Source organism: Vipera ursinii (assembly GCF_947247035.1).
Source record: "Vipera ursinii genome assembly, chromosome: 1".
Taxonomy (NCBI): domain Eukaryota; kingdom Metazoa; phylum Chordata; class Lepidosauria; order Squamata; family Viperidae; genus Vipera; species Vipera ursinii.
Genome location: NC_139512.1, coordinates 103,937,794 through 103,951,780, shown reverse-complemented (window position 1 = coordinate 103,951,780; position 13,987 = coordinate 103,937,794). Strand labels below are relative to the sequence as shown.

General features: G+C 44.2%; 1 protein-coding gene across 1 annotated transcript in view; it reads right to left on the bottom strand.

Annotated features, from left to right (window-relative positions):
* Positions 1-13,987, bottom strand: part of PTPRJ (protein tyrosine phosphatase receptor type J) — a gene marked incomplete at its 3' end in the record, with an annotated part of 142,580 nt that overhangs the window by 33,933 nt on the left and 94,660 nt on the right. The window contains exons 9-18 of the mRNA XM_083358716.1: positions 12,435-12,701; positions 11,599-11,730; positions 9,893-10,091; positions 9,633-9,751; positions 8,603-8,690; positions 8,037-8,075; positions 7,123-7,210; positions 6,761-6,851; positions 5,560-5,633; positions 5,339-5,473 (exon numbers count right to left, since the gene is read on the bottom strand). Of these exons, the coding sequence (XP_083214842.1) occupies positions 5,339-5,473; positions 5,560-5,633; positions 6,761-6,851; positions 7,123-7,210; positions 8,037-8,075; positions 8,603-8,690; positions 9,633-9,751; positions 9,893-10,091; positions 11,599-11,730; positions 12,435-12,701 (1,232 nt within the window). The remainder of the gene's footprint in view (positions 1-5,338; positions 5,474-5,559; positions 5,634-6,760; positions 6,852-7,122; positions 7,211-8,036; positions 8,076-8,602; positions 8,691-9,632; positions 9,752-9,892; positions 10,092-11,598; positions 11,731-12,434; positions 12,702-13,987) is intronic.

Sequence of the window (13,987 nt, the reverse complement as noted above, 5' to 3'; positions counted from 1 at the left end):
TACCGTATATACTTGAGTATAAGCCGAATTTTTCAGCCCACTTTTTGGGCTGAAAAACTCCACTTCGGCTTATACTCAAGTCAACAAAAAAAAAGAACTGTCCCTTCGTTCGGAACAGGCTGCTGAGAGAAGGGAGCGGCAGAGCCTTGCAGAGCTGGCGGCAGTCCAGCGTTGTTTCTCCCCCTCGTGGGTGCGTGTGTGTGTCAGACCCACGGGAATGGCTGGTAGGGAAGCGGCATTCCCGGCATTCCCCCCCCCTTCCTGTGTGTCGAGCCCACGGGGCTTGACACACAGAGAAACGCAAATGCCGGACTGCCGCCACCTTTACTAGCCATTCCTGCGGGTCTGACACACACACACACACACACACACACACACACACGCATGCACTCACGAAGGGGAGAAACAACGCTGGACTGCCCGCCACCTCTGCCAGCCCTGCAAGCCTCTGCCGCCCCGGCGTTGGTGGTCAAGCTCTTCGGAGCCGGCAGAGAATCTCCCGCAGGAGGAGGTCGCGGCTTTCTCTCTTGCTTCGGACTGCAAGGATTTAAACTCCAGGAACAAATCCCGATGGAAGTTTTTTTTAAAAAAATACTCCTCCGGGTCGGACAGGGGACCCAGGCTGAGGTCTAGGGGTAGTGGGGGGGGGGGGCTCGCAGACATAGATGGGCTCAAGTGGAAGCCAAGCAGCCCTCCCGAACCTGGGCTTCTGGACGGAGCAGCCGGTGGTGCGTTTCAAAAAGCAGAAAAGTTGGATTTTGAACTTTTCAGCAGCGCATCTGCACCCGCTGCTTTTATGACTGACCTGCCGTTTCCCCCCCCTCCCGGTCCTTTCCCCTGTCCAAGCGGACGCTCCAGGCTCTTTGGGGGGGACGGGCAGGCGGGGGGGGAAGGAAGCGTGCCGAGGCGCCGCTCACCTGCGATCGACGAGTGCGCTGGACTCGGCTGCGTGTCCGGCGGAGGGTTCAGATCATTCCGGGCCAGAGCGGCTTGGCGGGCGGGGCCGTTGGGCAGGCGGCGTGGTGCAGCGGGGGAGTCAGGGCAGCTCTGCCATGGAGCAGCTGGGGTGGGTGGGTGGGGGGAGGAGGAGGAGGAGGAGGAGGAGGCGGAGAGGAGCGAGCGAACGAAAGACAGAGCTTCCGGTGGCTACCGCTGCTGAATATTGCAATGAGCCGCCGTCTCCCTATGACCGCTGGCGAGGGGATTTCATCAGAGCACGCAATCGGGGCTCCCCCTCGTGGGTGCGTGTGTGTGTCAGACCCACGGGAATGGCTGGTAGGGAAGCGGCATTCCGGCATTCCCCCCCCTTCCTGTGTGTCGAGCCCACGGGGCTTGACACACAGAGAAACGCAAATGCCGGACTGCCGCCACCTTTACTAGCCATTCCTGCGGGTCTGACACATACACACACACACACACACACACACACACACGCACGCACGAAGGGGAGAAACAACGCTGGACTGCCGCCACCTCTGCCAGCCCTGCAAGCCTCTGCCGCCCCGGCGTTGGTGGTCGAGCTCTTCGGAGCCGGCAGAGAATCTCCCGCAGGAGGAGGTCGCGGCTTTCTCTCTTGCTTCGGACTGCAAGGATTTAAACTCCAGGAACAAATCCCGATGGAAGTTTTTTTTTAAAAAAAATACTCCTCCGGGTCGGACAGGGGACCCAGGCTGAGGTCTAGGGGTAGTGGGGGGGGGGGCTCGCAGACATAGATGGGCTCAAGTGGAAGCCAAGCAGCCCTCCCGAACCTGGGCTTCTGGACGGAGCAGCCGGTGGTGCGTTTCAAAAAGCAGAAAAGTTGGATTTTGAACTTTTCAGCAGCGCATCTGCACCCGCTGCTTTTATGACCGACCTGCCGTTTCCCCCCCCTCCCGGTCCTTTCCCCTGTCCAAGCGGACGCTCCAGGCTCTTTGGGGGGGACGGGCAGGCGGGGGGGGAAGGAAGCGTGCCGAGGCGCCGCTCACCTGCGATCGGCGAGTGCGCTGGACTCGGCTGCGTGTCCGGCGGAGGGTTCAGATCATTCCGGGCCAGAGCGGCTTGGCGGGCGGGGCCGTTGGGCAGGCGGCGTGGTGCAGCGGGGGAGTCAGGGCAGCTCTGCCATGGAGCAGCTGGGGTGGGTGGGTGGGGGGAGGAGGAGGAGGAGGAGGAGGAGGCGGAGAGGAGCGAGCGGATGAAAGACGGAGCCTCCCGTGGCTACCGCTGCTGAATATTGCAATGAGCCGCCCTCTCCCTATGACCGCCGGCAAGGGGATTTCATCAGAGCACGCAATCGGGGCTCCCCGCCCCTCGGTCCTGCCCAGATGCAGCAGCAGCAGCAAGACCACCCCCCCACACACACACACACCTCCGGTCTACCTTACGGCCCGGTGACTTGACCCCGGGTATAGATCGGAAAGAAGGCAACAGACCTGCAGAATCGCGGCGGCGCCCCCGGAGAAGCCTACCCCGAGGCTGCGGCCGATTTTTCCTTCTCCAGGCATTTTTCCTTCTCCAGGAAGTCCACCAGTCATCAAAGGGCCAAGTTTGAAGACCCCTGCGTCTACGCGGTATCTAAGAGCCGCCACCACCACCACCCACTAACCTCTCCACGGTGCCCCACCCCTTGGCTCTTCTCATTGCTGGAGCTCCTTCTCAGCGAAGGGGCAGGAAGGTCTGTTGCCTTCTTTCCGATCTATCCCCGGGGTCAAGTCACCGGGCCGTAAGGTAGACCGGAGGTGTGTGTGTGTGTGTGGGGGGTGGTCTTGCTGCTGCTGCTGCATCTGGGCAGGACCGAGGGGCGGGGAGCCCCGATTGCGTGCTCTGATGAAATCCCCTCGCCGGCGGTCATAGGGAGAGGGCGGCTCATTGCAATATTCAGCAGCGGTAGCCACGGGAGGCTCCGTCTTTCATCCGCTCGCTCCTCTCCGCCTCCTCCTCCTCCTCCTCCTCCTCCTCCCCCCACCCACCCACCCCAGCTGCTCCATGGCAGAGCTGCCCTGACTCCCCCGCTGCACCGCGCCGCCTGCCCAACGGCCCCGCCCGCCAAGCCGCTCCGGCCCGGAATGATCTGAACCCTCCGACGGACACGCAGCCGAGTCCAGCGCACTCGCCGATCGCAGGTGAGCGGCGCCTCGGCACGCTTCCTTCCCCCCCCGCCTGCCCGTCCCCCCCAAAGAGCCTGGAGCGTCCGCTTGGACAGGGGAAAGGACCGGGAGGGGGGGGGAAACGGCAGGTCAGTCATAAAAGCAGCGGGTGCAGATGCGCTGCTGAAAAGTTCAAAATCCAACTTTTCTGCTTTTTGAAACGCACCACCGGCTGCTCCGTCCAGAAGCCCAGGTTCGGGAGGGCTGCTTGGCTTCCACTTGAGCCCATCTATGTCTGCGAGCCCCCCCCCACTACCCCTAGACCTCAGCCTGGGTCCCCTGTCCGACCCGGAGGAGTATTTTTTTTAAAAAAAACTTCCATCGGGATTTGTTCCTGGAGTTTAAATCCTTGCAGTCCGAAGCAAGAGAGAAAGCCGCGACCTCCTCCTGCGGGAGATTCTCTGCCGGCTCCGAAGAGCTCGACCACCAACGCCGGGGCGGCAGAGGCTTGCAGGGCTGGCAGAGGTGGCGGCAGTCCAGCGTTGTTTCTCCCCTTCGTGCGTGCGTGCGTGTGTGTGTGTGTGTGTGTGTGTGTGTGTGTATGTGTCAGACCCGCAGGAATGGCTAGTAAAGGTGGCGGCAGTCCGGCATTTGCGTTTCTCTGTGTGTCAAGCCCCGTGGGCTCGACACACAGGAAGGGGGGGGAATGCCGGAATGCCGCTTCCCTACCAGCCATTCCCGTGGGTCTGACACACACACGCACCCACGAGGGGGAGCCCCGATTGCGTGCTCTGATGAAATCCCCTCGCCAGCGGTCATAGGGAGACGGCGGCTCATTGCAATATTCAGCAGCGGTAGCCACCGGAAGCTCTGTCTTTCGTTCGCTCGCTCCTCTCCGCCTCCTCCTCCTCCTCCTCCCCCCACCCACCCACCCCAGCTGCTCCATGGCAGAGCTGCCCTGACTCCCCCGCTGCACCACGCCGCCTGCCCAACGGCCCCGCCCGCCAAGCCGCTCTGGCCCGGAATGATCTGAACCCTCCGCCGGACACGCAGCCGAGTCCAGCGCACTCGCCGATCGCAGGTGAGCGGCGCCTCGGCACGCTTCCTTCCCCCCCCGCCTGCCCGTCCCCCCCAAAGAGCCTGGAGCGTCCGCTTGGACGGGGGAAAGGACCGGGAGGGGGGGGAAACGGCAGGTCGGTCATAAAAGCAGCGGGTGCAGATGCGCTGCTGAAAAGTTCAAAATCCAACTTTTCTGCTTTTTGAAACGCACCACCGGCTGCTCCGTCCAGAAGCCCAGGTTCGGGAGGGCTGCTTGGCTTCCACTTGAGCCCATCTATGTCTGCGAGCCCCCCCCACTACCCCTAGACCTCAGCCTGGGTCCCCTGTCCGACCCGGAGGAGTATTTTTTTTAAAAAAAACTTCCATCGGGATTTGTTCCTGGAGTTTAAATCCTTGCAGTCCGAAGCAAGAGAGAAAGCCGCGACCTCCTCCTGCGGGAGATTCTCTGCCGGCTCCGAAGAGCTCGACCACCAACGCCGGGGCGGCAGAGGCTTGCAGGGCTGGCAGAGGTGGCGGCAGTCCAGCGTTGTTTCTCCCCCTCGTGCGTGTGTGTGTGTGTGTCACACCCGCAGGAATGGCTAGTAAAGGTGGCGGCAGTCCGGCATTTGCGTTTCTCTGTGTGTCAAGCCCCGTGGGCTCGACACACAGGAAGGGGGGGAATGCCGGAATGCTGCTTCCCTACCAGCCATTCCCGTGGGTCTGACACACACACACACACACACACACACACACCAGGAAATCGAGAGCGCAGCCTTAAGTTAAAGGTGGCGGACGGGCCCGAGAAAAAAGGCTGCAAAACTCCAATCTTTTAAAGCGTGCGGTGTTGTTGTGTTTTTTTTTTCCTCCCCCCGAAAGTGAATGCCAGCTTTCCGTACTAGTGTATTTGTACTGCCGCGAGTGACAACTGACAAAGCTTGCCGGTGTGATCTTGATTTTGGAACTGATGAAGTCTGTTAACAGGCTCAACTAAGATGGCAGACGTGTCGAGCTGAGCTCCGTGAGCTCCGTGAGTTTGGTGTGGTTTGGTGGTGAGCTGCTGCATTTCCCAGCCTCGGCTTATACTCAAGTCACTAACTTTTTCCAATTTTTGGGGGTAAAATTAGGGGTCTCGGCTTATATTCGAGTCGGCTTATACTCAAGTATATACGGTATATAGTATATAGACAGATGTGGCTGTGATGCTTTGTAACTGGTCCTAGAAGTTTAAAAAAACTTACCCGGCCTTGTTCAATGCATTTAGTCAACATAACAACTGTGTAAATCTTCTTCTCCCAGATCATGCGCCAGAAATCTTGCACAGTGTTAGGCAAAGGGCCTTGTGCTGCAATAAACTCTTTCTTGGCATTATACCCCTGTGATAAAAATATGGTCTCAGTATCATTTTTCAGCAAACTCACCACTCTAAATAATGTATTTTAAACACACCAGGAAGACTTACCGGCATATAATTTGCATTAATGTAATCATCAGTTGGATGATTTGGAATTGAAAGTTTAACACGAGAAATATCATCTGGAAGGACAAAGAAAAAAAGATGTCAGGTCTTTTCTTTTTAAATGTAATTTAGGCAAATTCATTAAATAAATAAAATGCATTTATTGTCAAATGTTATATGCAAAGTGAAAAAAATATACGAAGTGGGGCTACAAGCAAGTTTAATTATGTAAGGTCATTGGTGCTGTCTGAGCTGGGTGGTTTTCTTGCAGATGTTTCATTGCCAATCTATGTAACATCATCAGTAAAATTTAATTATTCAAGCCAAGTATTAAAACTTAGGGAATAAATAATAAAGTGCTAATAAATAAGCACTTCAAACAAATTAATTATGTTTCAAACAATCATATCCCATTAATTTCATTAAAGAAAGGAGCTAAAGAAACTTTCAAATGCAATTTTCAAATGTAATTTTCAAAATGTTTTTTTAGGAGACAATGGTCAATGTATAGCTTTTTATCTGGTACACATAAGAATTTGATTCAGCTCAGTAGAGAAGCATGATTACAGCTTCTGAGCACTAAACATCTATTTTCTACTTCTACTTGGTTACATATGAGAATGTTCCTTTTCATTACTACCTTTAGCTCCTATTTGATGACGGTCCATGCAACAATGGAGGTGGAAAATAAAAGATGATGATGACGACCTCTCTTCACACAGAATGGCACATCATTAGACTAAACACAGAGCATAGTAACTTGGCATACTTTAGAAAAAAAGTTACTTAAATCCTTTTGCAATCAAGAGGACTGAAAGAAATTACAATTCTACAAATTATTTTATTTTATTTATTTTATTTTAGGCTTCTAATGCCAACCTGTACTATATTTAGGATTGCTTTAGAGATCTTCTTCCAGGTGTCCCAACGTGACATGAAGAAGAAAGAGTAACCCTACTGGTTAACTCTGGTCCCTCCATATTTCTTAAATGAAACGTGACAGTCCAGTTCTACCACCCATATCAAATATTGCATCAAGGGCCAAGGAAAATATGGAGAATTTAAAATCAAAACCAAAGTTGCAGAAAACGTATCAGGAACTGCTTTGGCCCAAATGGAAGTTCTGATCACATTTTATAAAGTTACAGCTAAAATATTTTCAGTAATAGTAAGAGTAAATAAAGAAATAGAATGGGGAACTTACAAGGCAGAACATTGTTGTATCTATTTTTTCCTTTATTTTCTGACAATTCAGCAGCAAATTTAGGCTGATTAGCACCAACTGGCCTGAGATCCTACAAAAGAGAAAGATAGAATGTATTACTTTTCTTCTCAAAATACAGAAACAGTTTTTGCATATTTAGCATTGTTGTACTTTAGTAACAGTGGATGCGGGAAAAGTAATTATTATTTCTGCTTGTTAGTTTGTTTTCACAATTGAGTTTTGGCTCTTTGCTGAAATGCACTCAGTATTACTTTTGCAAATGGCAAGAATTCACTTAATGGAAGTGACCATATACACATGGAAAATATTCCTGTATGAATAAGAATTGTTAAAAAGCATACCTCATACTCTTCAGCAAACCCACAGTTTGAGTCAGCTTTCTGTTTCTTAAAATAAGATTCGTAATTTTCAACTTTAAGTAACTTTGATCTGCAAAAGATAAAAATAGCAGTGACTGTTTAGTATACAGTTTTGTTCAAACCACAAAAAAGTACCAAGTCTCTTTGGGACTTAACCCCTTAATTATGCAAAAATGTCAACATAAGAGCCAAGTATCCATTGAGAAATGCTGAAGCATATCAAGGTATAAATGAGAGTCAATAGGCAATTTAGAAATTCCAAAAAGCAAAAGCAAAGTGAAACAAAGAAACACTTGAAAAGTGAAGCGATGAAAATATTTACTTACTTTTTAGGTCTGGAAAGGAAAAAGAAAAAGGAAACTATAATTAGTTTATTTATTGAGCAAAACAATTTTTATATATAGTATTTTGGATTCAGCAAAGATTGTAATGAATTCCCTAAAATAAATCACTATTGTGTTATGAATGGTTCTAGTTAAATTTTGAGAGCAATGCATTGGTTTAAAAATTTACCTTATCCAAGTTTATGCTATGTTAATGCTATTTCCAATTATTTGTTCCTTTTTTCCTTCTTCTTATATACGTTACTTCCTTTGAAACAACTTTAACGTTGTTATTATTGGGATGAAACTAGACATGATACCATTTGCAGAATGAACGGTTCCCTTAAAAATTAAATGTTTATTAAAATTCTAATGACCTTAATTTTTTGTAAAGCTTTAGAAAAGTTATGGAATTTATTTATTTATTTATGTAAATGTTTTGATGGTTGCCCAAATCCAGTGGATTCTTTATGTATCACCCTCTCCCACCCATTTTCAAATCAACATCAGAAAAAAAAGTTCAAACAGATTTTTGCATACTAGGCAAAGGGGAAAAAAAAGCATTCAACTCACTCAATTTGAGCAAATGGCACTTCGTTATTTCTACCTTTCCTATAAAAGGGGAGATTTGAAAACAAGTTAATTGGGATTTTTATTCTTTAACATTTACATCAAACTAGTTACGTAGCTTTTCATCTAGTTAATGCACTTACATTACACCATAAATTATGCTTTTTGTAGGCAACAAAGGTGTTTTCAGAAATTAGTAAAGGATGTTATATTAAATTTTGTGTGACAAGACAGTTCTGAGTAGCCAGCAATCCTGCCTTATTATTCCAGAATACAAGGTTATCACCAAGAAAAAGATCTGTGTAGCATCAGATATAAAGCAAGAACAAATAAAAAACATGCTGTCCATATTTTGAATTACAACTTCCATAATCCATTAATAGCTATGCTTGAGTGGATCTTTTGGCTGAAGATTTCTAGAGGAAAGCACACAAACTGTGATCTAGCCGGGAATGCTGGAAACTCCAGGCTTAATCCATTCGGAGAATCTTCATGGACTCTACTGTAGAGGTGCCTGTGATTTATCATGGAACTCAAAATTCAGCCGCATTACGAAGTGGTTTTTATACCTTTTCTTTTTCCAGAAGACAAATCCCACAACTGCAACAATAACTAACAGAACCAGAATGCTTCCAACAACACCTCCTGTAATGACAGCTTGAAAGAGGGAAAAAAAAAGATAATATAGTCTTAGTATGAACTTTTATGCTCCCTTACACCCATCTAATGCTTCTAATCTCCCCCTTTTTACTCTCTTCCTCTCTCTCTTTTGTATCTTCTAGTTTTTTATCATTCTAGTTTTTCATCATTTTGTTTTCTGAACAGGCGGCAGCCCACTAGTGGGCTGCGGCCTTGGGATTGGGGACCCGTCTTAGAAAACAGCTCCAAAAGTAAGGATAAGAGTGTTTATTTGTTTGACCATTAAAATTATATTATGCTTATGCTTCAGTAATTGCAGGATGTCTTCCTTTATTGTTAGGTTTGAATTAAGCAGTGGCTACGATGTAGCCTTCTAAAGGTTAGAGCCAGGCTTTAAATAAATGCTTCTTTCTCCAAAAGTTTGCTTGTACATTGAGATCTTCAACAAAAAACCTTTCCCAGGATGTCCTTGATATCTGAAATACAATGGATGGTTTTTCAGAGATAGCTACGCCAAAGGTGTATTGCTATTCCCAGGATGGCCTACATCAGGGGTCCCCAATGTCCGGGCTGCGGACCAGCACTGGTTCATGGTATGCCAGAAAGTGGATCACACAAACGGGTGAAGCCACATCCACACACACACACACACACACACACACACAGAGGATACAGGCAGGGCATGAAACCACGCCCCCTCCTGTCCACGGAAAAAACTCTCTCCACGGGATCAGTTCCTGGTGCCCAAAAGATTGGGCTGCTGGCCTACGTGATGCTAAGACTTTATATTTTCCTAGCCTGTTATGCTACTTACTTTTATGTACACTACTTTTATGCTATTGTCTATTTATGAACATACAATTTTGATTTCTTCTTCAACTTTAATAAAGATTTTAATCAGAAGATTCAAAGAGTTGGGTCAGAGTAGAGCTGGGTTTGCAACAAAAATTTGATCAATACCTGGATTCTGGGGTAAGACAACAGACGGTGAAAGAGGTGAAAATGAGACATAACTCTTCTCTGTGTTGACAAAGGTCTCATTCAAAAATGCAATTTTAGTGAAAGCAGCAACACAAGCCCTAATCAAGGGTAAGGAAGAAAGAAAATAGTTATTAGGCTGAAATACAGTCAAGAGTTTTCAGAGTTATGTAGATTACTCATTCATCATGTTTTGTTTATATGCATTATAAAGATACATTATGAAACATGAGAAAAATTACCTGTATGAACTAAGAGGATCTAATTTTCCATTAAAATAACCATATGTTGTAGATTCACTTCCTATTTCAACATCATAATCCTGATTTTTGGTTGAAGATAAACGCTTTTTTTCAGTTTTGATATATGCAACGTAAGTATTTGTTTCTTTATTCCTGAAATCATTATATGTGTACTTTAAAATCTCATCTGAGACTGTACCTAATTAGGAAAATAACACATTGTAAGGTAAGGTTAAATGATAAGCAGCACTTCAGCAGAATACTATTATAACTTTAAAAAAAAATTAAAAAAAATCAGTGAGGTGAATTTTTAATATTTTCACTGCCTGGGAATCAGTATTTATCTCACTTCTATTTTAGGCAAGATTTTCTATTCCTGAACTGTTAACTTAATTCACTTTTGGAAATAGTTTATATATAGTTTTAAGAGTACATTAATATAATGGTGTTTTGTTAATTTGGTTTCTAGAATTTATTGGAAAAAAGGAAAAAAATAAATTAAATGTTTCTGAAATAGATTATATTGCCTTTTAATTTTCCAAGTTACCACTGGAATAGATGTAGCCTTTTTACTTCGTCTATTCTTTTTTTTAAAAAAGGAATGTTCTATACTCATACTCCTTAACCAATTTGGTAAGTTGGTGAGGACAATACTACAAATTTTTGCAAGGGAGGACATTTCTAATAGTTTCTGCTTATTGTTTTGTAGCTCCTTAACTGTATGCTGAGCAATTGTTTAAGTACATGGCTGGTCTCCTCTCTGCCTTCAAAATGTCCTGCAATTTATAGAAATTATATAATTCCAACATGACTTAGAAAACTACTTTAGCATAGGTTTATTTTATGCATATCCTCACTCAAAACAAAGCTCTGCACAACACACAAATGCAAACTCAGGTGTTGAGTGCTTTACAAACCGAAATGAAGAAACATTTCACTTTGTAACTACTGAAATTGAATAAATGGATTCATATGGAATTGTTCTGGAGATTTTATAGGAAAGGAGACAAAATAATTTCATAACAAACTACTGCCAACCCTCTTGAAATTAAAGGCGTTTCCTCACAAAATGGAATTAAAAAAAAAAAATTAAATGCCCACATTCACTAAATTAAGAATTAATGGTACACAGGGCTGTATTTATAGTGCATTTATCCTACCAAAATACAGATACAATACTCTGGGGACTGACAGGCCCACAGTCACCCAACTGGCTTTCATATCTACAGAAGGCCTACAACAACCAAGTCACCTGGTTTCTGTGCCAGCCCCTTAACTATTATACCAAAATGGCTCTCAGCAATTATATAGAAGTTGTTTCTTTTTTCTTTTGCGATACTTTTCTGATTTCCCAATTTAACTCACAACTATAATTCCTAGTCTTCCATCAAATAAAGTCCAACCTGATTAGCTTTTCAAATCAGCCAAGAACATCTAAATATAATTTGCAGGCATGCAATAAGCAATGTAACTGCTATTCTCGTAACAGTTTTTAAGAACAAGCGGGGTGATTTTTGCATATGGCACATACTGGATCTATGTGCTGGTTTAGAATTTAGCTTTGACATACTTTTGCTTTTCTTTTTTCTTTTTTTTTTAAATAAAAGAGCCCTCACACAGTATATACAGTAAATCTTCATGACGTAAAGACAAAGTATTTTTATAACAATGGGAAAAATACTTGTCCTAAGGAGGTCGTATTTTACCTTCTGATGTGGTAATAATTACTGCATATGCTGTTATAGGTCCATGACTTGAACTAAAACTGTTGAACTGAACATTTAAAGAGTTGTGGCTGGTTGCCTTCACAGTAGGGGACTTGGTCAAAGGTGGGGGATCTGTAAAAGAGAAAATAACTATGAATTTATCAGGATATGGAAGTAATAAGGAAAAAAAATAAAACCACTGTGCCAAACTACCAATGCCCAGAGAGTCATTCACAAAGCAGCAGCCCTCAGCACATCATGTAAATTTTATGACCCCATGTTCCAATTACTACTATTACATTTGTGTTCGAAGCACCTATCAAGGCGCTTCCAGGTTGAAAGGAATAGCTGGTGACATCAACGTTGCCAAGGGGATGCCCAAGGGGGCTCCTTTCATGTCCCGTTACTTTCCCACCAGAGTGGTACCTATTTATCTACTTGTATTTGCATGCTGTCAAACTGCTAGGTAGGCAGACTTCGGTAAGGATGGGAGCTCATTTCGTATTGCCTAATTATATGCCATCAAGTTGATGTCCACACTTGATGGCCATACATATCACTTATTAATAAGAAAATGTCCCCCTCTGTATATCGGAAAAAAATGTATATACAATACATGAAAAGAAATGGAGGTACCATTTTTCTTCAGACAGATCCGCTCTAGTAATTTATTAAGAAATTTATAAAGAATTTGAGGGGTGCCAGCAAGAAAATGGAAACACTAACCACAGAGGTTTTCATGTAAGTATGTTTCTCATGTAAAAATACACACATCCAATAGATGGACCATCTTTATTCATTCAACAAGTACATACAAGCTTTAGTTATATGCTTACCAGTGATACTTGTGCGGCATTTTTTTTCCTGAGGAACACTCATTTTCTCACATGAAAGGGTGACAATTTCAATGGTATAAGTGGTAAAGTAAGACAGGTTTTCCACAATGGTTTGATTGTTTCCCCCCTCCAAAGTCGTGTTCCAATTATTGTTTAGGACCTTAATTCTGAAGCCTTTATAACCTCCTTTTGGGCTAGTCCAGCTTAGACTTAATTCTGCCTTTTTTTCTACCGGATTGCAGTCCAATCTGTCCACTGATGCTGGATCTACAATAAAACAGAATGTCTATGGTCACATTTACTATTTAATAAGCAGACAAATCTGAATAAAAAGTGCAGTAGGATGGAGCAGAGAAAAACACAATGTCTTCCTTAGTTATCTATTTTTTAAAGAGTTTTCATCCTAGGAATGCAAATGGGGTATTAAGAGAAAAACCACATCAACATAAACAGGAGTTATTATCGCACAAAGAGAAAAATCCTGAAGTAAAATAAATTTCATGTACTCAGTGAATGAATTTAGGCTATTCTTTAACAATTTCTGTGGAGTAAGCTCTCTTGGATCCATTTATTTCTGAGGAGACCTGAATAGATTTCCATTACTAGCAACATTCTCATTGTCACAAATTTAAAAACATTTGAGGAAACATTCCCTATGACTTTGAAAAGATTCGGAATTACATTTATGCAGTATAAGGATTGATTCATTGAAAAAAACCAAGCTCCTATTTGCTATAATCTGTTTTTTAATCTTCTATTATCATCTCATCATCTTTAGACTTCTATTTGTCCTGAGTTTTTTTTATTTCAAGACAATCTTGGGTAGATATTGGCTGGTTTCACTCAACACATTTAATGAAGTTATAATCAGACATACAACATGGTCAGCTTTGTTAGTTTTATCATTGTTTAGATTTTGTTTTTGAAGTTTAGCATGGTATAGGACAGCAGACCATTTTTTGAGATATACTATAGATATCATCCCAGGAAAATAAAATTTAGTACCGTAACCATTTTGTTTGTTGTATCAGTATGCTACTTTAATGTATTAGCCAGCCAGTAATTGGAGCTAATAAGTACCCCTTCATATATAATGGAAATGACAGCGACTCCTAATGGTACAAGAGCTGATAGAACATAATGTCTACTTTTGTATGCAACCCTCAGAAAAAGCTATTCTGCAAAGGAAACATCTAACAAAAGTGCATCTCTAGAGTAAATCTTTTTTGAGTAACAAAGGAATCATTTAACAGGAATCATGGGACTTGGTGGCACCCACCAATATCTCTTAAAATTATCTATCTTAATATTTAGTTGCTGTACTAGCCCAGATGGGGAAATAAAGAAATAATAGGGCTTAATTATTGCTAGATATAAGGTAACATCTAATTGAAAGATAACAGCATATCTGAATACTATTTTTGTTCACTCCAGTAAACCATTCTTTTCTTCTACTGCACCTGCCCTCAGAATACTATTCCCCCTGTTGGTCTTTCAAAAGGGATTGGGTGGTTAGGTAAGACTATCGGTTATTATTAAGCCTGTTGCCATCT